Source organism: Echeneis naucrates, chromosome 1 (assembly GCF_900963305.1).
Source record: "Echeneis naucrates chromosome 1, fEcheNa1.1, whole genome shotgun sequence".
NCBI lineage: Eukaryota > Metazoa > Chordata > Actinopteri > Carangiformes > Echeneidae > Echeneis > Echeneis naucrates.
The window spans coordinates 8,099,447-8,124,549 of record NC_042511.1 but is presented as its reverse complement, the minus strand read 5'-3'; the positions used below and the strand labels follow the sequence as shown (position 1 = coordinate 8,124,549).

General features: G+C 40.1%; 1 protein-coding gene across 1 annotated transcript; it reads left to right on the top strand.

The window, feature by feature from the left end:
* The first annotated feature begins 663 nt into the window (after positions 1 to 663).
* Positions 664 to 22,297, top strand: LOC115040892 (neuronal acetylcholine receptor subunit alpha-3-like). Its single transcript, XM_029498015.1, has 8 exons — positions 664 to 773; positions 12,707 to 12,846; positions 13,812 to 13,856; positions 17,199 to 17,308; positions 18,487 to 18,694; positions 19,476 to 20,084; positions 20,970 to 21,239; positions 22,172 to 22,297. The coding sequence occupies exons 1-8, from the start codon at positions 716 to 718 to the stop codon at positions 22,295 to 22,297; spliced, it is 1,566 nt and encodes a 521-aa protein (XP_029353875.1). The 5' UTR covers positions 664 to 715.
* Positions 22,298 to 25,103: the final 2,806 nt, after the last annotated feature.

The window sequence follows — 25,103 nt, the reverse complement described above, 5'->3', positions numbered from 1 at the left end:
TAATCTTTCTCTAATCTCGGAAGCAATGCACAGATGATACTTGAACTCATCAGGCTGCAGCCACATGGGTTTAAGAATGATGTGTTTTTACATACATAGGTGTTATAATCCCACGTGACAAAGCGAAGTATCCCTCAATGTGGTGAAGGAGTTACCTCAGGACCACGGACAGCGCGTGGTGAAACTCACTGACGCTGTCCGTGGTGCTGAAAGCAGCTAAGTGTTTCGCACCACTTTAATCTGTATCATCTGAAAACCCAACTGAGGAAACTCAAAGGTATTCTCACAACCGATTCATGAGATTGTTGACTTAACAGTTGATTTGACTGTTTTCGTCTCTTTGAAGCTGTAAAACAGCATCGCAGTGGGGGGCAACACTTTCCTGTAGTTACACTCGTGTTTCATTTTAGACTATTTCTGATTAGTTGAAATATGTTCCGTTTCCGTCGGCCACAGAATGGAATGATCGCCTGTCGGAGAAAGTGTCGGGATGGTTTTCCCTCCCCGTGTGTGGAGTGCTCTGAGGGGAGGGACGAGCGAAGTCAAGTTCGGATCAGATCAGGAAGGAGCGCACCGGCAGAGCCAGACAGACCGCACCAAGGGAGAGACGAACGTTCCTCTGCCGTCTGACATTATTTCTCTCATCGAGTAAACAGACAGAGTTCCTCTAAGAAAAGAAAAAGTGAAAAGGACCCCCAAACGACACGGAAGAGACATGCAGACGGCGAGGAGACTGACTTTGCTGTTCCTTCTCGTGGTTTTGATAGCGCAAGGTAAGTCAGCTTTATCGCAGCTGGTGGTTTTAATTCCGTAAATGTTTGGTACTCTGAAACGCGGTGAGGAGGTTTTACGTGGTTTTAGTTGTAAAGATAGGACGAAGGTAGACTGAGATATCGGGTCAGTGTCTGGGCAGGGGATCAGGCGCAGGCTATGTGATCGGTTAGGGTTCTGTCTGGCTTCTCACGAAGTTGCTTTTATTCATATATCTGTCAGAAGTCAGCAACAAGGTAGTTGAGTTTCTGCCCAGGGCGTAAAAATCCAAAGTGCAGGCAGATCGTGGATAGCCCACTTCCTGACTTTAAGAAAAACTTTTGTTCTTGTATCTTGTAAAAAAAAAAAAAAAAAATTTAACTCAGAAGAGAGAGACGACCCTTCTCGTGAATTTCGGTTGGATAAATTATTTCTGTCCTCGATGTAAACGATAAACGATAAACATCATCCAGGCTTTGGTTCCGTGTTAACTAGGCCAATTTAATGAAATGCAAAATTATGATGAATGCAAATTTTGTTTTGAGGCATTTCGTGATTTCAGGAAACCAAAATAGATTAGAATTCGTTTACAGGATATGCTCCCCGTGCCAGAGTTTGTTACCGGGCACAGGCCCGGTAACAAACAAATGTTTGAATCTGACACAAAGCAGATAGGAGATTTTCAGTCAACAGGGATTGGCCTTCTGCAGGCTATTGATAAAAATTATAATTAAAAAAAAGAAACTTCCTCCAGCAGTGAATAAATCTGATATCTCATTTTGCCCTAATTATGTTATAGATTTCATAAAAAAAACTTAAAAGTGTGTTTGTCCTTGTGTATAAGTATATTTTTAGAGCTTTTGAGAAGACGTTTTTGTGCAGTGGATTCGGCGCTGATTTTTATGGTGATAACTTCTGTTTAGGTCAAGTTAAGGAGTAAACATCAGACAAGATGATTGATGATGATTGAACATGCTTTTAAGACTAGAAAAGATAGACTAGAAAGATAGTAGCTGACATTGATCAGGAAGAAAGGGGGAAAGCAGGAACGAAGACTGAGAGAAGGAATGGAAGAAGGAGAAGAGAGTTGGTGAGGGAAGGAAGGAACAAAGAGGAGGTGGGGGAATGAAAAGAGTGAGGAAGGAGGGGAGGGAGGGAGGGTAGGGCCCAGGCAAGGCAGATGGAGGACTTGAAGAAATAGTAGAAAGTGGGTGAAGTAAGGAAAGAAGAGGGATTTGTTATTACTGAAATGCACCCAGTAACTTAATCACTGACCGCAGCAGAGGCACACAGGCTGCATGAGACCCGGAGCCACTCGGTGGAGACGGTAATTATGCTGGAGCATTTCAAAGCATTAACGTAAACATTTGCTCCGGGGGCACAAACAGCAGCTATCTGATTCATGCACGGTGGCAGATAGGCCCTTTTATGGTTTATCAGCCTCTGCACACATTCTTACTCCATGCATGACCCTTTGGCTGGGAGGTGTCTGTGTGCATGTTTGTGTTCTCTCTCTCTCTCCCTCTCGCTCTCCTTCTCCTCTCTCCGTAATATTACAAAGACAGATATGGAGCCAAGTTCGTACTGAAATCATTTGTGAATGCTTGTGGAACCTGGCAGGGGGTGAGAGCAGGAGCTGGTGGGGGGCAAAACGCACCAGCTGGTAATCACGCTAAGATGTGTTGGATATCTTAAAAAATGTTCTCTGATGATGAGGAGTTTTTGTTTGACAAAGTTTGTAGTGGTGTGTTACATTTTCCCATCTCATGCTTATCAAGGCATCATAGTGAAATTTACAAATCATGGTCGGTGTGGCAGATTACTTTCTAGGATTACAAACTTTAGATACAAGCAACCACTTACAAATATGAGTACACTTAGCTACAAATCGGAGTGAACACACAGACACATGCAGAGACATTAATGAATGTTTTCCACATCAAAAATCTAAGTGATGTGTCGATTATTCTACATATTTCTAAAATAAACTTCTCAGTATGCAGATTATTTTTATATGCAACATATTTGTGTGAATATATTGGGTTTGTAAGAAATGTAACACTCCTCACTTATGAGGAGTGAAACAGACAGAAAGAATCCAATGTTCATCCTGAACCTATCTGCAAAATTGCATTGCATGTGTAGCTGCTTGCACCAACTGGCACATCGCACACAGCACTTGGTTTGTTTGAAAGTAAAAGTACGAGGTAAATATTGGTTAAATATCAACAAAGTCAAAACTTGTGTCAAAAACACATTTGTACGAATCCTTAAACGAATGTCGGAATGCAACAAGTCAGACTCAAGTCACGGCGTCAAATCTCTGCGTTTTGTAAAAGTCAACCTCCTGTTGACTTCTGCTGTATGTGAATATCTCACCGTCCGAGACAGAAGAAATGTTGGGTGATGTGACAGGGGAGCAGTATATTTCTTTTATACTTCTCTATTCCTCTCTGTAGGAGTCAGAGTTGCAGTAACTACACAATCTGAGCTTTGAGTAACACACACTTGTGTACAGTCATCCACAGAAGTTTCCACATCGGACAAATTTAAATGATACACCTCTTGTTCACTGGGCAAATCCCAGCTCCAGAGCTCATCCACTTCCACAGCTTTGGTTATGTGGATGTGTAAATAGAAAGCATTAAAATGCACTAAAAATACACAAACGCACATGCATATTTTTACAGTATATATTTTGCTTCTGGTGGTTTTCTAACAAGCCAAAGCTAATGTGTTATTTCAGCCTGTGGGTGCATTATATTCACGACACTGTCTCCGGTCTTCAAACAGAGGCTGCTCTCTTAATGCATTTGAATGCATGACTGATGATCCAGTCAGTGAACTGTAGTGATGAGGTTTGTGTGTGTGTGTGTGTAGTGTGTTAACAAGGCTTATATCACTGTAACATTTTTAGAGTGGAACACAGGGCGGAGGGCACATGGTTTATCATAAAGTGAGTCGCACATAAAAGTGTTGCGAACACCTCACACTGCAGCCCCACAAACCTGTAATCATCCACCTCCGTGAACATGTTTACTACATTTCACAGTTGCTACCAAAAGCCATACAGTGTGGGAGTGTTCTCTTCCCTCAGCCATCAATCAAAGTCATCAGCTTAGTAATATTTTTTAGTTTCTGCATGAGCATGGAAATGCGCGTTTATTTGTTAACACCTTCCTGAATAGTATATTTAATTTGACATTGACAAAGAAGGCACATCAATGAAACCCAAATTTCCCAGTCTGGATGGTCCAAGGTGACATTTCTCCAAACCTCTAGAGAAGTGCAAAGCCACCTCAAGGTCTCCTTTACAAATGAAAGGACAAAAGGTACATTTCTTAACGAAAAGCATTGTTGAGGTATTAGACTGCAATATTCTAATAGAATGGATGTGTAATTTCTATTCGATCTACTCATTTTGAAGGTGAAAAGGGTGAAAAAATTCAAATGAATGAAAAGCTGGATACATGTGCAGTCTATTATGAATGTCATTTGGTTTTAAATCAAGCTATATCGGACCTGTATTATTGGTTTCAAAAAAAGACAGAATGTGAGTGATAGAAAGGTGTTTGCAGGCTTTTAAAGAATGTTGTGGTGAGAGAGAAAGGAAATATCCAATTACTGCACACACGCACACGCACACACAGTCCTACGCCTTCTCCACTATCTCACCCTCTCTGGCTGTTTGCACCTGTCCCCCGACCATCTTCACCACACTTCCTCGCTCACAAATCTCTCAGGGTCTATTCCTGTCATCATCTCTTGACTTCATCTTCCTCAGTTTTATCTCTGTCTGCTCAACTCGCACTTTATTTTCTCCCTCACATTTAATCTCTGCCAGTTGAATTCAGGTCACTTCAGCTGAGCTTCGCTGGTACCAAAAGAAAGCAAACAGGACCAGCTGAGCAGCTCACAGCAAAGCAATTTCTCCTTTATACAGTCTTTACCATATAAACATGGGACATAATAAAGATAGAAAATTAGAGAAACACTTTTTTTTTTTCTGCTCATCTATTTCTCTGTCTCTCTCACAGTCTCTCCTCTGAAAGCATTTGCGTGCTCAGGGGAGGGTGACGGCTGATTGGCCCTTACTCTATCCTCTCAAAAGGCCCATAAAATGGTCTCTTTGAATGCATAACTCATTATCTGTCCTCCCCCTACCACCTCCACCCCATTTCCCTTCCTTCTCACTGTCCATCATCGCTCTGAATAACAGACATCTCCGGACCTCTTTTAACAGTGTGCAGGTTGACCTTCTACCTTCATGCACTAACAATACCACAGTGGGAGGTCTATTATATTTAAAGTCACTTGCCTTGTAAATCACTTTTGGCAGAACTGTTTTGTAAATTTGCTTAATACTTCTTCAGTCTGACATAAGGCAGAGCCTGCTATGTAATAAAAAAGACAAAAGGCCATGGCTGCTGGCTCTGAAAAATGCTCTAAGCTAAATGCTGATGTCAGCATGTTTACAGTTTCACAGTGGCAATGATTAAATGGTGATGTATTCTTGGTATAATGCATATTTTTGCACAGTACCTCCGTCAATTTATATTATTATTGAAATTCTTCATGTGACAGAGAAGACTGTGTGACCAAAACTGTTGAAAACACATCCAGCTGCTACTGTATCAAGATATCTAACTCAAAATCACAAATTTCAACCTCATGGTGGTCTGATAAAATATATATCACTCTTGTCTGTACCAAAGTTTTATGTTGAGATATTTTCATCCAGGCTAAAACCAGCAGTCAAACCAACAGACTATAGAGATATGCTGCAGACTTCATAGCTATGTATCAATGTCAAAAGACATGTCATTACTTTCTGTGTTTAAACTGTGTAAGGACAAAAGCGAGTCAAGAAACATGATTTTAGTCCTTGGCCATGAGAGAAATACTGCAGGGAGATAAGAGGAAGAAATAAAACAGGAGAGGAATAAATTGCTCACAATGAGCTCAGTTATTATGTAAATATGTAAACATCACATCATCACATTGTTCAGGAACATAGAGATAAGCAACCAGTAAATACCAGGTGTTAGTGTTGTATTGTTTATACAGCCTTTCTCAAATCAAGGTAAAATCTGTTTTTTAACAAAAATGTCAGCTGTGCATATTTGACATTCCATTCACATTAATGATACTGAACCGGTATCCAGTAAGGATAAAGCCATTTTCACTGGTATGAGTACCAAACGAGTTAATACGAGTCAAAATCCTGCTGGGTTGAAGGAAAAGCCTCCTCAGGGCGTCCTGTGATAGGACAGAGAGCAACGCGTCATACTCCGAAAGCCACGCCTACCGGAAGTGGAAACAATCGGCGGCACAATTTAAAAAAACACTGTCCAGAGGTTAGCTTAAAACATTATTTCAACATTTCAGAGGAGTATTTTAACACACCAGCTGTACTGGAGAAAAAACTGTAGTTGCTAAGTTACCGTGCGTACTTAAGGAAGAAACACAAATAGAAACACAGCTGGGTGAACGGAAAGCATGTAATGGAAAAAGCCAATGTGTAGGTTACTGGTTTGGTATTTATTATATAAAAAAATACATTGAGAATGTATTTGTTCGGCCATTCTTTGTGTAAATGGATGCCAGCTAGCATGTCTGTGCGAGAGTAGCCTACGTTAAGTAAACCTCACTGCCGGATCACTTACACTAGTTAGTCGCTTCGAAATGGACTGCTAGCTAACTGGTTAGCTAACTGGTTAGCACGCTCGACTGATGGATTGATGACATTATTTTTGACGTATAACGTAACTATTGCTTACCGTTCATTTGGAAACGGGCAGAGCGCCTGCGAATGACATATTTCTGCTCCTCACAAACACCCACCGGATAGTGTCCGTATTTTTAATAATTCACGAACTCGTTGAACACAAGTTTACCATTTTAAGAACATACACTCACATGACAGACGCTCATCCTGACCTCCCGAATGTATCAACTTTGCGCCCTTTGGGAAACTGGGTTGGGAATTAGTTTATGCCCTGGGTTGGTTCCAAGTAAGTGCATGATTTATACGAAAGTCAATGATCCATTCACTGAACACTTGAAATATTTCTTTCCCTGAAAGCCTACATATTATCTGTTATCTCTTGCACGACATGCCCATAAAATAGGCTATAGGTCTACATAATTATCATTGATCGATCAACCAGTTAAACTGTAGCATACACACAAAAAAAAAAATCAGCAACAAAGCATGGTATTTATTTACTCATAAAAATTATAAACAAGTCAACAGGCGTGGACTCGGAGCTCAGAAGAAGAGGTCACGTGGGATGCTGGAGCCAATCGCGGCCCACTCTGGGTGGTACGTCATCACGGTTCGGTCTGTGTGTAAACCACCCCCCAAACAAGAAAACAAGTTAATATGCTGAAATATTACATAATCTTTCACTAAAATAGTTCATCTCAGTGGGTGACTTGTTCGCTTTACTGGTCTAGTCTGTGGACGCGTCCTGTCTCCGGTCTGGTCTCGGTCCGTTCCTGGGCGGGGCGCCGGATCCATTACTTGCAACTAATTAACTCCATAGACATGTTGAATGTACCTTTACATACATATTACAGTAAATCATACAATCCATTACATTTACATCATGTATACATATTAGCATTGTCATCACTTAACCCCGGGGTTACATTCATTCATTCATCATTGTACATTTACATGTTCCCTAGCCGGGAATCGAACGCCTCCCTCCTAGCTGTGGCGCAGCATTACCGCTGCTCCACAGCGCTAACCCAGAGTGGGCTGCGATTGGCTCCAGCATCCCACGTGACCTCTTCTTCTGCGCTCCGAGTCCACGCCTGTTGACTTGTTTATAATTTTTATGAGTAAATAAATATCGTGCTTTGTTGCTGAATTGTTGTGAGTGTATGTTCTTCAACGAGTTCATGAATTATGAAAAATACGGACACTATCCGGTGGGTGTTTCCGAGGAGCAGAAATATGTCATTCGCAGGCGCTCTGCCCGTTTCCAAATGAAAGGTAAGCAATAGTTACGTTATACGTCAAAAATAATGTCATCAATCAGTCAGTCGAGCATGCTAACCAGTTAGCTAACCAGTTAGCTAGCAGTCCATTTCGAAGCGACTAACTAGTGTATGTGATCCGGCAATGAGGTTTATTTAACGTAGGCTACTGTCGCACAGACATGCTAGCTGACATCCATTTACACAAAGATTGACAAAGAATGGCCGAACAAATGCATTCTCAATTTATTTTGTTATATAATAAATGCCATACCAGTAACCTACACATTGGCTTGTTCCATTGCGCTTTCCGTACACCCAGCTGTGTTTCTATTTGTGTTTCTTCTTTAACTACGCACGGTAACTTAGCAACTACGCACGACTCAGCAGTAAATCAGCGTAAAGGGGAACAGGAATTTGGGGGGAACCAAATCGGTTGACACCGGATATTTACATCTACCTGATGGCGTCCTCGGTAAGATCATCATTTAACCTGATAGAGTTAAAAAGTTAGCATACATCAGCCTTTTAAAATGGCTTTTTATAACCCAAACGCTTCAAATCTGCCCCTCTTTATGGGGTTATGGGGTAAAAACCTTTCTGTGAAAGACAGCTTCATGCAGCCCGCATCGCGTTTCTTCACCGGGTCAGATTTTTTTTCCATGATGGCAGTTGATATTTTAACGGACTGGAGCCATTTCTGTTGTTTATTTCCTGCTATTGCCAGTCAACAAGACATTGGTGGAAAACATTACCTGTTTCTTGAGTCAAATGTTTTCTTTTAGTGAAGCCCAACCACAAAAAAAAAAGATAAAAAGACTTGCATGTTTCATCAACTGTTTCTCGCTACCTACAGTAATTAATATTAACTTCTAAGAGTTGGCTGAAGATGGTACGCTACCACACTAAACAGCCCTGATTTGTAAAAAGAAAGAAAAAAAAGAGTAGCATTAAAAATCAACAAGTGTTGCGAGCAAATTATATGGTCTTTCAGAGTAATGGTTGATTTCTACTCTCAACGGGAAGATATTTCCACGCTCATCATTGCAACTTACATCCAACTGTGGACTGTGTTGCCCCTGTGTTCCTATTACAGCACCACACACAGCATTTCAGCGTGTGGAGAAAATTGGTTTCCTTTGTGGATATGTGATCTGTAGTCACACAGTAGTCACTGCGTAAAGGCCGGGCTCCACTGCCAACCAAGATCTGTTCACAATGGAGATTCATGCAAAGCCATCAGATTATTTTGGACTCTCGTTTTAATTCTTGCACCAAGACGTATGCAGTAATGACAGTTAATGCTCTATGTTGCAAATGGCTGTCAATAATTTTGAGCGGGTTTACATTTGGCTCATGTAAAATGTTAATCCTAGCATGATGGAACTCGTGAGTGAGCCTGGTAGAGTCACATAATTGGAAGGAAAGAGACAGAGAGTAATATAAACCTGTGGCTCATGACTGGTTTGTTCATGATCCCCAACGTGAAATGTAATTGACCACACCAAAGCACATACGTGTATGTGCATGTGTGCGTGAGAGAGAGAGAGCATATGAATGTTGGATCTTGTTTTGATCAAAGGTCTGCTTTAGTCCATGGACATGTATGAGACAGCAGCTCTGCCTTTGTAATTATCTGAACATGTAGATGAAGTACCGTGACGCTTTCAGTCCATCTAATTTTTCCACTTCTTTTTTTTTTTTTTTTTTTTTTTACTATCCTTCCTTCTTCATCCCTTTGTCCTTGAATCTATTCCATTTCTGCTGCTTGTCCAAAAAAGAAAGAAAAACAAAACACTGCTGTCACTATTGAAATGTTTCCTTTTTTTTGTCCCCTGGATCAGATGCAAAGCATTTAGTACCATGCTTCCTTTGAACTTTATGTTCTTCAGCATTAGCACATGCCACCGTAGGCAGCAGCCATACAGAGGGCCACGAAGTGTGGATTTACATGATCTTCTGAGTGGCATCTTAATAAGGCTTTACTTTCAGTCTCCTCTCTTCACATCTCCTGTCCTGCTCCTGCTGTTTTTTGATGAACGTTCTTGTCGTCACCAGGAGTTCAGTTTCTGCTGTCAATGTTGCATGAGGAGGACAATCTCCTGTCTTTGAGGGTGAGATATTGATGTAATAGGGTCAGTAATATTTCATCAGTGGGATTGCACAGCCTTTTCACCTCAAGTTAAAAACTGCTCACGTGACACATGTTCTCCAAAGGTCTACTGAATGCTAATTTTCTCTATCTCACAGTTTTTTTTTCTCATACTTAATGCTATCTTTTTGCTGTTGCTTTAATTATTTGTCCATTTTTGCAGTATATCCTTCCCTCGATCTCTCTTTGCACCGTCTACTCCACCCACCAATTTGAGAGCCTGTCAGAGCAGAATATGCTGTTGATCTAGATATTTATGGTGAACAAATACAGTTTCTGTGTGAAAGCTCAGTGGTCACCAACAAAGATCAGTGATTGATCTGCTTCACAAAACTGCAGGAGTGATGACTCTAGTAACTCTGAAAAACTTTAAAGTGACACTGTGGGGAACTTTCTTTTTGCCATGGCTCACTTTGAACACCTCCAACTACCAATAACCAGCTTATTTTGGTAAATCCTGTAGTGTCACTGTTATTCCGTATGAACCTAGAGTCACATGAGTTATTTGTACAATTTGTATTGCCATTTAGTCAACATTAGCATCAACAAACGTTGACCTACCTGTCTGGAATCATTGCTTTACTTGCCAAGTGTCTCCAGCTGGAGTTCTGTTCTTTTATTGACACATGCTAACAAGCTAGCTTTCTAGTTCCCAGTCTGCCTTGGAGAAGTAATACTGCCCAGAAGACATATATTTCAACCTCCTCCTTCCTTGTAAACAGCTGACTGAAATCCAGAGCAATAACTGAGAAATATCATTACTACTAACAAATTGCTCCTTTAAAATTATGGTCCTCGCGACAGGTGCTGTTGGATTTTAACACTTTTCCTCAGAACTTACTTAATCAGAAATCCAACAGAAGAGAGACTAAAACACACGTAGTTCACACATTAGCTGCATCACCTTAACAACACCATCTACTCTTCTCTTATTATGTAAATATGTATGTATAAATGTAAATTCTGAAGATGATGAAAAAAGTTTTACCATATATTTGAAATGAATTATAAAAATAATGATTTTAAATTCATTCACTCTCAGATTTTAGATGGATGGCTTTTGGTTTCAATTAAGGGGCAACTTTGGCAATGTATTCTGTTGAGAAAAACAGGAACAGAGTAATTTTAACTAGGGAAACTTCTGATGTGCATGATAACACAAACTCATAGAATTACTAGATCACCTTACATTGAAGATGTGCCTCAAAAAAACTCATAACTTCCTCTCCTGTCCTCAGGCTGCAGTCTGTAACTCCTCTGCAGTAGGTTCAGACAGCCTGCTGCGTGTCGTCGAATTTTCAGTTATGCTGATTTTGTGCTTTGGGCTTTCTCAGTTCCTCTTTGGATTAATCAGTAAATAAGGTTCTTCCTGTTTTGGATAAGTATACAGGACTTAAGCAGCAGTCTAGCCAAACACAAATTTATATTTAGATATATTAAAATAAATCCTGTTCCCATACAGGATGAATCCCCACAGCTGCAACACCTACCTATCTATATTTACCATTGTCAGGAGAGAAGATGAGCACAAGCTTGTCACTGTGATTTATCTCCATTTAGATATTACATTTTATTTCAGCGTAAATGAGATTCTATTCTTGGACCTCTACCACCTGCTCATAATGCTCAGGCTTTGTGATGCTTGGGCTTTTAAAGTGATGCTGCTCTCAAAGATTTGTTTGCTCTTGCTTAATGACCTGCAGGACTGGTCAATTCATTCAGCTATTCAGGTCACTATGGCTTTTAGTTACAACAAAAAATAGGACTGTATAGACACACTAAATGTACAATTTCAGTGTTTCTGAGCTCTGGGCAGAGCTCAAACCCACCATGTATTTAGCCATACTTTAAATTATAATAGACCTGTAATAATAAAAATGTATACATAGAAATTTAGTTGTTTAGCACATTAGATAAATGGAACATGGTAACGATGTGTAAGGATATGAACGTGGCTCTGCTGGTATTGTGATATCATGTTGTGTTGAAAAGCTTGGATCAGATTGTTGGACAGAAAAAAGGCAGAAAAATCTACATTGTGACTTAAAGTGTTTCAGTGGTTTCTGAAATTGTGGTTATACATTTGCATTGGCACAAGCTTCAGGAAAAGTGGAGGTAAGGGGTGAGCGACTGGATGGAGATCTTTCAGGACATCAGTGAGTCTAGGGGGCTTTGGATATGGGAGCTAATGACAACGTTTTCATGGGTCTGAACTAAACTGAAATAATGATGGACTGAGAGTGGAAGACGTTATGTCATTCAGCTCATAGTGAAAGGTCAGAATGATGAATTTTTGTCCTTGTAGAGAGCTTTTTCTTCCCTTTTTCATATTCGCTGTGAAAGCAGAAACAGAAATAATGAATGTCCACCATATCATAAATATGTTATGTCTGTTTTCTTATTATTCCGAATTGACATGGCTTCTCTGGGTTCTGCAACCACACACAGAAAAATTCTGAAAGTTCTTTTAAGTCAAAGATTTCTTCAAAGCAGACTCAGATGATTTAAACAGCTGGTATCTAAAAAGGCTTTTTTATAGATCATTCAACAAATACAAAACATTCATTCTACAAACTCTAAAGAATTACTGATGTGATGCTGCATCAGTATCGCAGGAGGCTGACACTGATTTTCTTCTCAATTTCCCATTAATATAATTTAATTCAACTTTAATAGGCTTGGATGACTATTGCTGCATTTTTGTTGGATATTATTGTGTTTTTTGGCTCTCTTCCTCTCAAATCCCTCATTTAAAGTCGCATGGCCAGTGATTGATCACTTTGTCTGCCCCTCCCCTCTCTGTCTCTGCCCACTCAGATTGCTTCTCATCCAAGGCCGAGGACCGGCTGTTCAGGAAACTCTTCAGAAGATACAACCAGTTCATCAGACCAGTCGAAAATGTCTCCGACCCCGTCACTGTGGAGTTTGAAGTTTCCATCTCACAGCTAGTTAAAGTTGTAAGCCACGCACACCCACGCATAAGTCAGAAATTGAATTGCAGAGATCAACAGAATGTACATGAGGTCATGTTTTCTAAGTACCTGTGAACAAAGGTCATTGCCTTGAAACTCTTTGATCAGCAGCATCCTCTCAACAGGGTGTGAGAGCCTGTGTGAACTGTGACGCCTTCCCATGAGAATCTTGATCACATTTTATACCTTTTTGAAGCCGAGAAGCTAAAAGATAAGCTGCGGAACGAGACGAGTGAAAGCAGAAAGTGAACGCAGTCTTTATTTAGTCTTTTCAGTTTCACGGATTCCGATAATGTCCCACGGTCTGTTATGCAATGCTGTTTTGCTTTGGGGATATTAAGTTTTACATGTATGGGGGATTGATGTAGAGGGCTTTGGGAGGGGAGCAGGCTTGTTTCACATCCCCCCACCAGCGAAAAGAGGTTTTCAGCTCAGAATGGCAATCCTCAGATTAAGAAAAATTGCCTGCAGGAGCTCTTTTCAGACTGGACTGATATTTAGCTATATCTGCTTGCTTGGCAAGGTGACATTAATCTAAAGGTGAGCATGTGGATGTGTGTGTGGGCTCACTAAGTGAATCTGTGGCTCTGTGTGTGTCTGTGTGCATTCGCTGGTTGTATCCAGTAAACAGCATGTCTGTCCTTTATGTGGAATACTGAGAATCACATCGCTGCAAATCAAAAGTGAAGGCAGGTCATGGAGAAAGGTAGAGAGGAAGTGACCTCTGTAACGCCGCCATCTACTATTAAATTATTCATTGTCTGCCTTTTCAGTCAGTCAGCTCCAGCTTTAGAGGACAAAGACTCAGGGATTAGTTGGATTCTTACTTTCTTCTTTTACAAGAATGCATATTTTTACTCCTCTCTTAATTTTGTTGTCACCTTTTAACACAACAAGACACAAATATACTAATAACGCACACATAAACACATTTCTCTGTGTCTCTACAGGATGAGGTGAACCAGATCATGGAGACAAACTTGTGGCTCAGGCATGTAAGTACACACACACACGGAAAACGTATATTAACGCTGACCCTACCTCATCCAGAGGTCTTCAGTGATATCAGTAAGTGAAGCCTAAGAAGGGGTTGTGAACACAGAGAATAATAATCAACTTATTTGTATAGCACTTTCCAAAAAACACTTACAAAGCTGATTACATGTGAAATCAAATGCACAAAATGAAAATGAAATGAAAAATGAAAAGTGAAATCAATAACACAACAAGATAAAAATAGTTAAATTGCAAAAAGTAACAAGGAAGGGGAAAAGATAAAAATATAATATCATCAATAAAATTATAAAATTAGGGAATGCTTCCAATAAAAATTAAGTGTTAAGAGGAAGTTTAAATGAGGTCATAGACATAAAAAACCTGAAGCAGTTTTGGGGCTCTGATTGTGAAGGATGTCACCTTTGGATTTCAGTTTGAATTTAGGGATGGACAAAAGACCTCAATATCTGTACAGACTAAGCAGACACCAGAATGGGTGCTACGCTTTGCTTCACTCTCCCCATGAGGTGTTTGTTTGTTTTGTGAATGTGTGTTTTTCACTGAAATGCTACAACACAGTGAGAATAAAGAGGAGAGGAGCAAGTCAACAAAGAAACAAGGACATCTCAGATAGACATTTGGATGCAGACAGCTAGTGATGAATGTTGGTCACGTTTTGCCTCTCTGCAGATCTATAGCTGACCCAGAGTTCCTGACCTCACACAGACAGCTATCTTCCCAATTGCAGTTTTTTCCTCTTTATTTCCCCCCATTCTCAATCTGTACTTCTCTTATTTGAGGGGGAAAAAAAAGAAGAAAAAAAAAGCTCGCTATTAAAATTATAGGCCGCAGTGATTTAAAATCAGAGCGTAATTGGTCCCTATGGTGGAACTGCAGTTGGATGCTACTGCAAATCAGTGATGGATAAGATGGTTCTGTGATCTCTGAGCTCTCAAATTAAAATGCATTAAGTGGCCTGGACAGGCTGATCTCATTTGCTGCCTGTAATGGCTGAGCTGTTTATTTATAACAAGGCATCACTAATGGGAAGCTGTGTCAACACTGTAGTCACTCATAGAGACTTTGAATTGCAGCCAGCGGGTTTACAGTGGAAGCCATTTTAGGTGAATTTATGGCATCTGTTCTGCAGAAAAACTGCAGGGAATTCCTTCTGTAAGAGTGCAAAGTGTTTCTAAATGTGTTCCCTTTATTTTCCTTGAGTCCAAGCTACCATCTACTTAATGCATGGAATGAGAGTACTTCATTATAACTGCTACAAATACTGTAAAAAAAAAAACCTTTCTGTATTTCTGTGGTGGACTGGAGGGCTCGGCCTCATCTATTAGAAAGAATATATCAGACCAAAGGGCAACCAATATCATAGCTTAGAGTATTTGTCAGTAAATTTAATAATAAGTACAAAAAGTAGCATAAGTGTCTAATATATAAATTGAAAACTCACTAAGCATCAATTGAAAAACGTGAATTTTTTTTTTTTTATTAGAATTTGTTGCAACATGTATACACAGATACAGCACTGAGATACAGATACTGAGGACCACATACAAAAAATGTAAAAGGACTTGGCCACTCACTGGAAGTGAGGTATATTGCCTCACTTCATGCATTTATGTTAGTATGTAATTAACAATGTGATTACGCTTGATAATAGATCATGTTTGAAAAAAAAAAAGCCGACATCACGGCTGTCCATAAATAAATTTTCATTTTATTTTTTTACAAAAAAATTGCCAGGTCATTCTATCCATGACAGCCTCAGATTGCTTCTCCCCTTCCACTGTCCTGTAAGAAGGGAGGGACAAGAAAAGAAATAGGGCTTGTTAACACATCAACTAATGTTTCTTAAAAATGATCAACTATAACTTTATTTGATTAAATTCATGAAATCATTGGGCTTATCACCACATGAAAACTGTGTATGTTTGAACTGGCCTGGAATGGGAAGCGTGGGAGCGGCGATGCTGGTCTGGAGGATAGCTGGCAGGTCATTAGTGAGCTTCGTGGTTGAGATGCAAAAGACATCAGAGAGAAGGCTGTCGGTCACTCTGGTTCTCCATCGGCTTCTGTTCAGAGTTAACAGACAGAATTTCTGCTCACATACACGTTGAGCCGAACATCAGTCTTTTTGCGTGGCGTCTCATCAGAGGACACTTGGCCTTTAACAACCATCAAAAAGGAAATCGCAGACAGTGTGAGTTCCTTCTCAGTTCTAAAAGTCTTGGCTGTGCTGACTGAATTCTGTGATGAGAGATGTGATCACAGACAAATATAGCCTGTGGGCCGTCGTTTGGGCACCCCGGCTCTACATAAAGAAAAAAAAAAAAAGACTTGGGCCCTCTTTGTCCTATTTCTCCAATAGTTTTTGTGCAGTCGCTGAGTTTAGTTTGTGAGGAATTTGTGAGAAAGCTTGATGGCTGACAATTGCTGTCGGTCAAGCTGCTAAGTACAATTGCTATTTTGTATAGTGAAACGAAAGTACACTTCATATACAGCAGCTGAATTTTAAAAATTGTACATTTTGTGAGATGTAAAGTAGAATCCAATGAGAAATTAAAACCAGCTACACTTTGTGATTAAAACATTCCTTTAATATGGATTTTTATCTCTGCATATAAGAAGATGTGTATTTTGAAGTATCATGATTTATATCTTCAGCCAGTTGTAACATAAACTGCCAGGATGGAAAAATGAAAAACCAGTGTAGCATGAAGTGGTTAATTAAACAGCTCCCAGGTCGTAACTGGGTTTTAATCTGCCTCGCTAATGAATGAATTCATCTTGAATGACATGCAAATAGCCAAGACTAATGGATCCACCGCTTATGAAATATTACCTGCAGGTATTTTGAAAGAAGAGCACATAAATGTGTTGTTCCATCACGTCTTTCATTGAGCTGTTTACTCATATACCCCCCTTCACTGTGAGCGGCTGCTTATACAGATGTGACTATTGTGAAAGTGATACGATTTACTTACTAAAAAGCTACATTGTGAATCTATGTTTAAAGCACAAAGAAACCCAAGTTTGCTCAATTTCAAATGCACCTACAATAAAGGTAAACCAGTTTCCTGACTGTAATGGTTGGTTTATTTATTTATTTATTTATTTTAATTGCCACAAAATCCATATTTGGCTTCCCAATAAAACATCAAAAGGAAAAGGAGCTCTGCCTGTAGTATAAATATGCATTTCAAAATATTCCCATGAAGGGAGTTGTCTCCAGTGTCAGATACTGTGCGCAGTGTACAAAGCAGAACACAAAACAGATGGTTGACTCCCCTGTAGGCTCAAACGGCTTTTTTTTCTTTTTGTCTTAAAAGATTTGGAACGACTACAAGCTGCGATGGATACCGGCTGAGTTTGATGGGATTGAGTTCATTAGAGTTCCATCAAACAAGATTTGGAGACCCGACATTGTGCTCTACAACAAGTGAGGCTGTCAACATTATCATTAACACAAACAGCATCATCATTAACAAACAGAGCTATATTTACGGTTTCCTGACAGGATGAGGCCTCAGAAATTATGAATAGTGACGGTCAGAACTGCCTAAATTAATTATACATAATGGGGTAATAGTGCCTAAAATACCCCTTTGGAGCTGGCAGGGCAGGTGCTTGGACACCAGATATTTTTGTCTCAGCTTTTTGCTGCCCCAGTTATCATTTTGGTATTCACCATGGGTGAAAGGGGCGCGCCAGTTATGAATCCAGAGCAAATTATTACCAGGCTCCACAGAGCAATTTAGCTTCCTTCAGCTCGTGGCTCTGGCTTTAATGTACCTTCATGGTTTTTAAGTTACTCTCATGGCATTTCTTTAGCAGTGGCAGGTTGCTGCTTTCAACAACAACAAAGAGAAATTGCCAAACTGCGTGGACACTATCTGACTGTCTGCCCAGAAGTTCAAGCTTGAGAACACAGTGGAGCGTTTAGCAGCTCAAGAGCCAGACAATTTCCTCAGCTTTTGGAGAAACCATAGAGGAGAGATTATTTATTTAACGGCATGAATACAGTCACCAGACACGAAACTATGTGGATGTTTGCTGGTGAAATCAGTGTCCCTAATGATAGTATGTCAGCATCATGTTTGTTTTGCAAGAGGACAAAAAAAATCAAAGCTGCTTTAACCAGGTATCATCCTAATATTATGTTCAAGTCAATATTTTTTTAAGTGAAAAGATCAGTTCTGGTCGGCAGACAAATAACATTTAAATCAGCTGATATAATTATGTATTGCTCGGGGTCATTATTTGGGTGTGCTCTACTCTTTCATTTTTTTTTTTTATTTAATTGACTCTTTTCTCTTTCCACTTTAATGGAGATCCAGGATGTTAATCGAACACAGTTTTGTGTTTTTCAGTAACGTAGAGCACAGGTTCATTGTTCTCTGCTCTTTCCTGCCGCCTCTTTATCTTATGCCCTCTCTTCTCTTCCTCACTTCCATCCCCCTACCTCCACTCTCATTGTTTGGTTTCTCTCCCTCCCTCTAACCTTTGTTGCATATTCAACACCCACATATGCCTTCGTGTCCTATCTCTTCATATCTTCTCTGTCATGGGAATGCATGTGCTTGATTTTACACACATACACACACACATCTTACACAGCGCTGTAGGTGATTTCCTTGTTGAGGACAAGACCAAGGCTCTGCTGAAGTTTGATGGTACGATCACCTGGGTTCCTCCAGCCATTTTCAAATCCTCCTGCCCCATGGACATCACCTACTTCCCCTTTGACTATCAAAACTGCTCCATGAAGTTTGGCTCCTGGACATATGATAAAGCCAAGATTGACCTGGTACTTATTGGGTCCAAGGTCAGTATGAGTGTTGGTCTGTTTCCATCTGTGGTGTAACTATCAACGATTTATCTATTTGATAGTCGAATAAGTCTTATGACGTGTACCTTAGTGCTAGAGGGAATTTTCCAATGTCACTAATATCCCCAAATATATGCCATGAAAGTTTCCAGTGAGTTGGAAATTAGTGGGATTTAGGAGGCAGAGAGAGTTTCCTGACAAATGCCAGTGAATTGCATTATGGGAGACAAAGGATCCAATGTTTTTGAGCTTTGCTTTGGGTCTGCTGGGAATCCATTTTAATGGTCTCTTGGAAGTGATTTGCTTTCATGAAGAGAACACAAACTCACTAAAATATCCCTTAAAGCACCTTTTACCTGCCTGCCTGTAGGATCTAATATCAGCAAACAAAATCCTGATAATTGACTTTTGAAAGTAACAACATGCAATGGTTTAACTGTTTTTTTTGTTTGTTTGTTTTTTTTTCCTCTAATTATTATTTACGGAGACAGACAATGTACAAATGAACATTTTCACTTCTTATTATTTTGAGATTTTCTGTGTTGCAAAGAGTTGCAACAAGATGGCCTTATATACAGTGATCAGCGTCTCCTTGCAGCAATAGGTTTTGGGTGCATATGGACATAAAATATGTTAATTTGTGCCTTCTTAAAAATATATTTGATGTGAAATAAAACAAAAAAGTGAAATTGTAAGCTGACCTTAAATGTTGCTCTAGTTTCATAGCATGATATTATTTGATTTTAAGATTTATTTGATTTATTTTTTCAACTCCCAGGTGAACCTTAAAGATTTCTGGGAGAGTGGCGAGTGGGAAATCATTGACGCGCCGGGCTACAAGCATGATATCAAATACAACTGCTGTGAGGAGATCTACCCAGACATCACCTACTCCTTCTACATCCGGCGCCTGCCTCTCTTCTACACCATCAACCTCATCATTCCCTGCCTCCTCATCTCTTTCCTCACAGTGCTGGTTTTCTATCTCCCCTCTGACTGTGGAGAGAAGGTCACGCTCTGTATCTCCGTCCTGCTCTCCCTCACTGTCTTCCTGCTCGTTATCACAGAGACCATTCCCTCCACGTCGCTGGTTATCCCACTCATTGGAGAGTACCTGCTCTTCACAATGATCTTCGTTACGCTCAGCATCGTCATCACTGTGTTCGTGCTGAACGTCCACTACCGCACACCAATGACCCACACCATGCCGGGCTGGGTGCGCTCTGTTTTCCTCAAAATGCTGCCGAGGATTATGCTGATGCGGAGACCAATTGATGAAGACAAGGCTGGGGGGTTGGACAGCAGTGGGGAGGCAGGAGGAGCTGGAGGGGGAGGAGGAGGCGGACGAGGGAAAGGAGGGAAGAAAAGGAAGAATAGCTTGATGCAGGTAAGGACCCTACCCCCTTTTATATACCCTTGCAGTTCCCTGGAGCAAGACTCAAGCCTCGGAGTCAGCTCTGAGCTTGTTCAATAAACCACAGAACCCAACCACGCTGGCAGATCACCAACCCTTGTCAGGAGGCGTGTAAACCCCCTGCAAGAAAGTCTGTCAGGGGACAAACTCTCAGGAGCACACAGGAACTGCCTGTCCTGTTTTATGTGTATGATCATGCAGATAACAAAACGAGTGCTGTGTAGGTTTGTCGATACACAGGAAACCTGAAGATATAAACAAAAAAGGGTAACAAGTGATAAAGTCAAACTTGAAAGTCACCGAAGGCAAACAGGTGCAACAAGACCCAGAAGATTTTTTTTTTTACTCTCTAAACATTCTGCAGCTGATTCAATATAAAACAACAACACAATACTAGAACACAAGCTTCAACAATAAATTTCATGTTCAAGAAAAGTAAAATTCATTTTATTAATGAGGTCTGTTTAGTCGCAGCGATGCGTGGATATAGCTTCATAAAAAATTAAGCTGTAGTGTGTATTTAGCTCTGGGAATCACATGTTCTACCACAGAAGGGTAAGAAACTGAACAATCCAGTTATACTCTAATCCTTGGCTTGCCTTCACTGACAATCTAAAAAATTTCTTACCATTTGATGACTTACTTAACAGATGTTTCAATTCTGTAATGCCGTGGGGTCTTGCCTTCCTGCGAGTACAGCCAGGTGACTCTGCCAAAAAGCCTTTGTCTTCTAATAATGGATTTGTAAACACCACAGAGAGCTCAAAGGAAGCAAAGTCCCACAGATCGATCCTGGCTGGAAAAGAAAAGGCATTACGGAGCAATGCGTACTCTGAGATGATCTGTTGTCCCCAGCAGGTCGGAGGAGGCTCCCTCAACTGTCTGGAGTTCGGGAACAGTAAACTCTCATCGGTGGAAGGCTGCACTGGGAAGAAATGCCCTTGCCCTTGCCAGCATGGAAGTGAGACCACAGAAACAGCAGACACGGGCAAGATGACATGTCAGCTCAGCCCACAGAGCATCAGTACTGTGGTGGCCTTCTCTGTGGTTTCGCCTGAGATTACACAGGCCATCGAGAGCGTCAAGTACATCGCAGAGAACATGAGGAGCCGCAACAAGGCCAAAGAGGTGAGTCATGTTTATTTTTCTCTGATTGTAGAACCAAGAGAAACCAAAGCAGCGTATGTCTGTATGTGTGTGAACATCCATGACAGCTTGATAGATGTTGTCCTTGATCATTTCAACCTATCTAATCTTTTCAAAATAAAGCTGAAATTGTGGTAAATCAGATAAAACACATAAGAACACAAGACCAGACAGAAACAGTCCTTTTACTTTAAATCTGTTTTGGACTACTTTAGAAAATACACGGCCTCACAAAACTTCAGGATCAAACCTCATAGGAAATATGAAATTCCAGTGTTTCTAAACTTTGCATAAATGCACAGCAGCTCACAGAAACACAAACACACAAATGCATAATGTATTCATGCAAAAACACTCGAAGCCATGTTGGCCTCTGAGCACCCTGCTGTGATTCCAGGCAGCATATCCTAACCTTCGCCACGAGGTAACAATGGTATCAGATAGAACCAAATCGTTTTAGATGTTATGCCCGTTTATAAATAGAGTGGGTGAAATGTCCAAAAAGGGGAAACAGCCTTTGATATGTAAAACTCATGGCTCAATCAGCTTTGTCAAAACACCCGTCACTTCTTTTGAGGCTGTGGCTTGAATGTGATTATCATAATAATTTACTGCTGTGTAAATTATGTTTCAAATTTCTGTTGGCTTACAAGTTCAGCTCTTTTCTCTCTCCCCCTTTTCCTCTGTCTCACCCTCTTTGTCTCCATGCTGCACTAATCCTCGCCTCGCTCCATCGACTCCCACCACCTGCCACCTTCTGAGTCTCTGAGTCACCCGTTTAACTCCCCCTGTTCCACCTTTCCTCAGCAGCTTTTCAAAAGCATCTCTCAGCAATTCCGTCTCCCGCTTGGCACCACTGACACTTTCCCTATCTTCTCACATTTTTTTTGTTCTGTCCCCTCCCTCGCTTGCAGGTGGAGGATGACTGGAAGTACGTTGCTATGGTGATTGATAGAATCTTCCTGTGGGTGTTTGTGACCGTGTGCGTCCTGGGAACCTTGGGCCTCTTCCTCCAGCCGCTTTTTGGCTTCGTCTCATAACCGCTGACCAATCAGGGTTTGCTGCCACCCTATGTTGACCAATCCTGAACAGATGACTAACTCTCAGTTCTGAGTTCTGAAGAACTATTTGGTGTGCTGGATTTGGATCTTGCCTTTTGCAGAAAACAGTGATGTTGAGGAAAAACTTTCAGGCTGCTCGAAACACTTTAAAGGATGTGGGCCTTAACTTTATGCCTTTTAAGGCTGCTTCTTTTATATTACGGGAAAAAAATGCAGTATAAACTAAAAAAAAAAAACACACAAACACTGCCCTTTGCCTTTAGATACTCTTAGAAAATGAGGGGATAAAAATCACAACAAATAAATAAATAAATACATACATAAATAAATACTACTTTACTACTGAATCTGTTGCTTCACTAGTCATGCCGATTCGTAATTTTTTTGTTTTTTTTCTTTTCTGTTCGCTGTAGTTAGTTCGCAGTTGTTAAATGTTTTTTAAATCTAATGTGTCTTGGTAGGATTGTTAATTTACATTGAAATCAAACATATACATGAAGGTAAAGTTTAATATTTGATTTAAATGTAGTTCAACCAAAGCTAATGGTATGAAAATGAGCTGGTGGTGAAAGCTCCACTGCGACGATAGCAGCTTTAGCATTAGCAGCTGATTCGCTCATCCTCAACATCCTGCTGCTGCTTCATTGAGCAATTTGGAAAAATACTATCAGTTACAAGTAATAACAATATAACAACAGTAAGTAGTTGTAGTTTCAGTTGTAGCTCAAACTTTTTATTGCAGAGAGCATAACAAGTTATACAGTCCTGGCATTAATAAGAATCCAGTGTAGATCCTGCAGCCTGTAGAGAAACAGCCAATAGCATGATAGCACATCAGGGAGAGTCGCTGGTCGACAAACTCACAATACCTACTGTTTGGGGTTTTTTTTTGTCTATTCTAAGCTCAATCGGCATCCACTATAACACTCACTTTCAACTCCAATAACAATTACTTTCTGTTCTAATGTCTGAAATCCAAATATTTCTTCAGTCCTGCCTGTCATCAACTTCTCAACCCATCTTTGATGAGCTTGGCTTATGGGAAATGGCACTGAGCAAAGGCAAACAAAAACAAAACAAAATATAAATAAATATATAAAAAAAAAGACTGCTGCAGTTTTCTAAATTCATGATGCAAGTATGTATACTATAATATAGAAGTTCTGCAAAGAGGGGCTGTGTTTTAAGGCTTCTTTTTTAGTTAAATGTTTAATAACAAAGACTCTAGTTGCAATTTTGAAAGAAGTTTTCTTTATTCAAGCACAACTATTCACAGTTTTAGATCAGCTGTGTATATAAAACGCTTCTTGTTGTTGTTGCTTCTTGTTGGCGCCATTTTATAGCTACATTTTATAGCTACTGCAAACTTTATTATCTTACATTGCTGAAATAATTTCTAAGGAATAGTCCTTTTTATACAACTAAAGTGATGTCAAAAATTCACATTCAGCGCTCATTTTCCTGCATGAAGAACAGATGTACATTAGAGGTGGGCTTGGATCAAAACTTGGCACATCCGGTAGTCCTTCAGGACTGGAACCTGAGCATCGGACAGATGTTAGTGAACTGGGAACTTTGCACATCCACTTAATGAACTCTCCACCTCAGTGATATACCCTGCAGCAGCTAGTTTAGACTTGGACTTGATGGCTGTCATGCCTAAACCCCAGTCTGATTCATCAAGCTGTTCACTGACAGAGCCAGTCATGCACATTGCTTATTTGTGTCATTTCCAATTAGAGTTCAGATTTCTGGTGCACTTGGCATCTCTTTTAACAAATTAGTGCAGGCTGTTCTTTTTTTGTAATTAGAAATCATGTGTTTATAAATGTTCCACAATGTAATCGGTTGGCATGGTAAATATTGGATTAAATGGTACTTGATTAGTTGCTCCTGAAATAACATCACATTTATTAATTCATGAGAGGTTCTATCATCCAATTCCATGGCTATTCATTTAATCTTTTTTTTCTTTTGTCACTTCTGAAGTGTACTTTTACGAGCAAACATACACCAAGAAAGATGCATGACATAAATTTTAATTACTTGGACCAAAAATACGTCCCACAGATTATAGGACTACAAGGCTACACCTTCATTTATTCAGACTCATTTATCCTTTCCCTTTCTGGTTGTATCTGTTATATTTAAGTGTATCTAAAATGAAAAACTTGTGCTGACGGGTGCAAGCATGTTTGTGCAAAGGATCTTTGAAGAACTGAAAATAAATGCGATATTTCCTCCAATACAGTGGAAGACATTTTCTGGAAGAGGTTTTAAAATGTTCTTGTTAAAAGAAAGAATAATATAATTGTTAAGGACATTATTCACATGCATACACGCACGCACGCACGCACGCACACACACACACACACACACACACACACACACACACACACACACACACACACACACACACACACACACACACACACACAGGAGAATTGCTTTGAATTTTTTGTTTGTCATTACTCACAAAACAGCCACCAGAGGTGTAATTATGTCTCGACTTTCAACGTGGAATCAAAATCCTGCCATTTTAGTGCTCTTCAGATATAATTATGTGTTAAGATAAAATGCACCATTATACATGCCTCTACCTCATAATCACATTTATCTATTCGAGGGCTGATCACCCAGCTATACAGTGCGTGTAATAACTTGCAGGGTTAGACAGTTCTCGCACATAGATATGCACATTTTCTAACAGATGATGTTTATTTTCATTTGCACCGTTGTTTTTTGTTGCGGGATGTTTATTGCTTGATTTCCTATCAATATTATT

What these genes read in the sequence shown, in the direction of transcription:
- LOC115040892 (XM_029498015.1), top strand. Translation starts at nt 716, where the DNA reads ATGCAGACGGCGAGGAGACTGACTTTGCTGTTCCTTCTCGTGGTTTTG. An exon ending in CAAACTTGTGGCTCAGGCAT is followed by an intron (nt 13,857 to 17,198) that starts GTAAGTACACAC and finishes TTGTCTTAAAAG; the next exon opens with ATTTGGAACGACTACAAGCT. An exon ending in GACATTGTGCTCTACAACAA is followed by an intron (nt 17,309 to 18,486) that starts GTGAGGCTGTCA and finishes CATCTTACACAG; the next exon opens with CGCTGTAGGTGATTTCCTTG.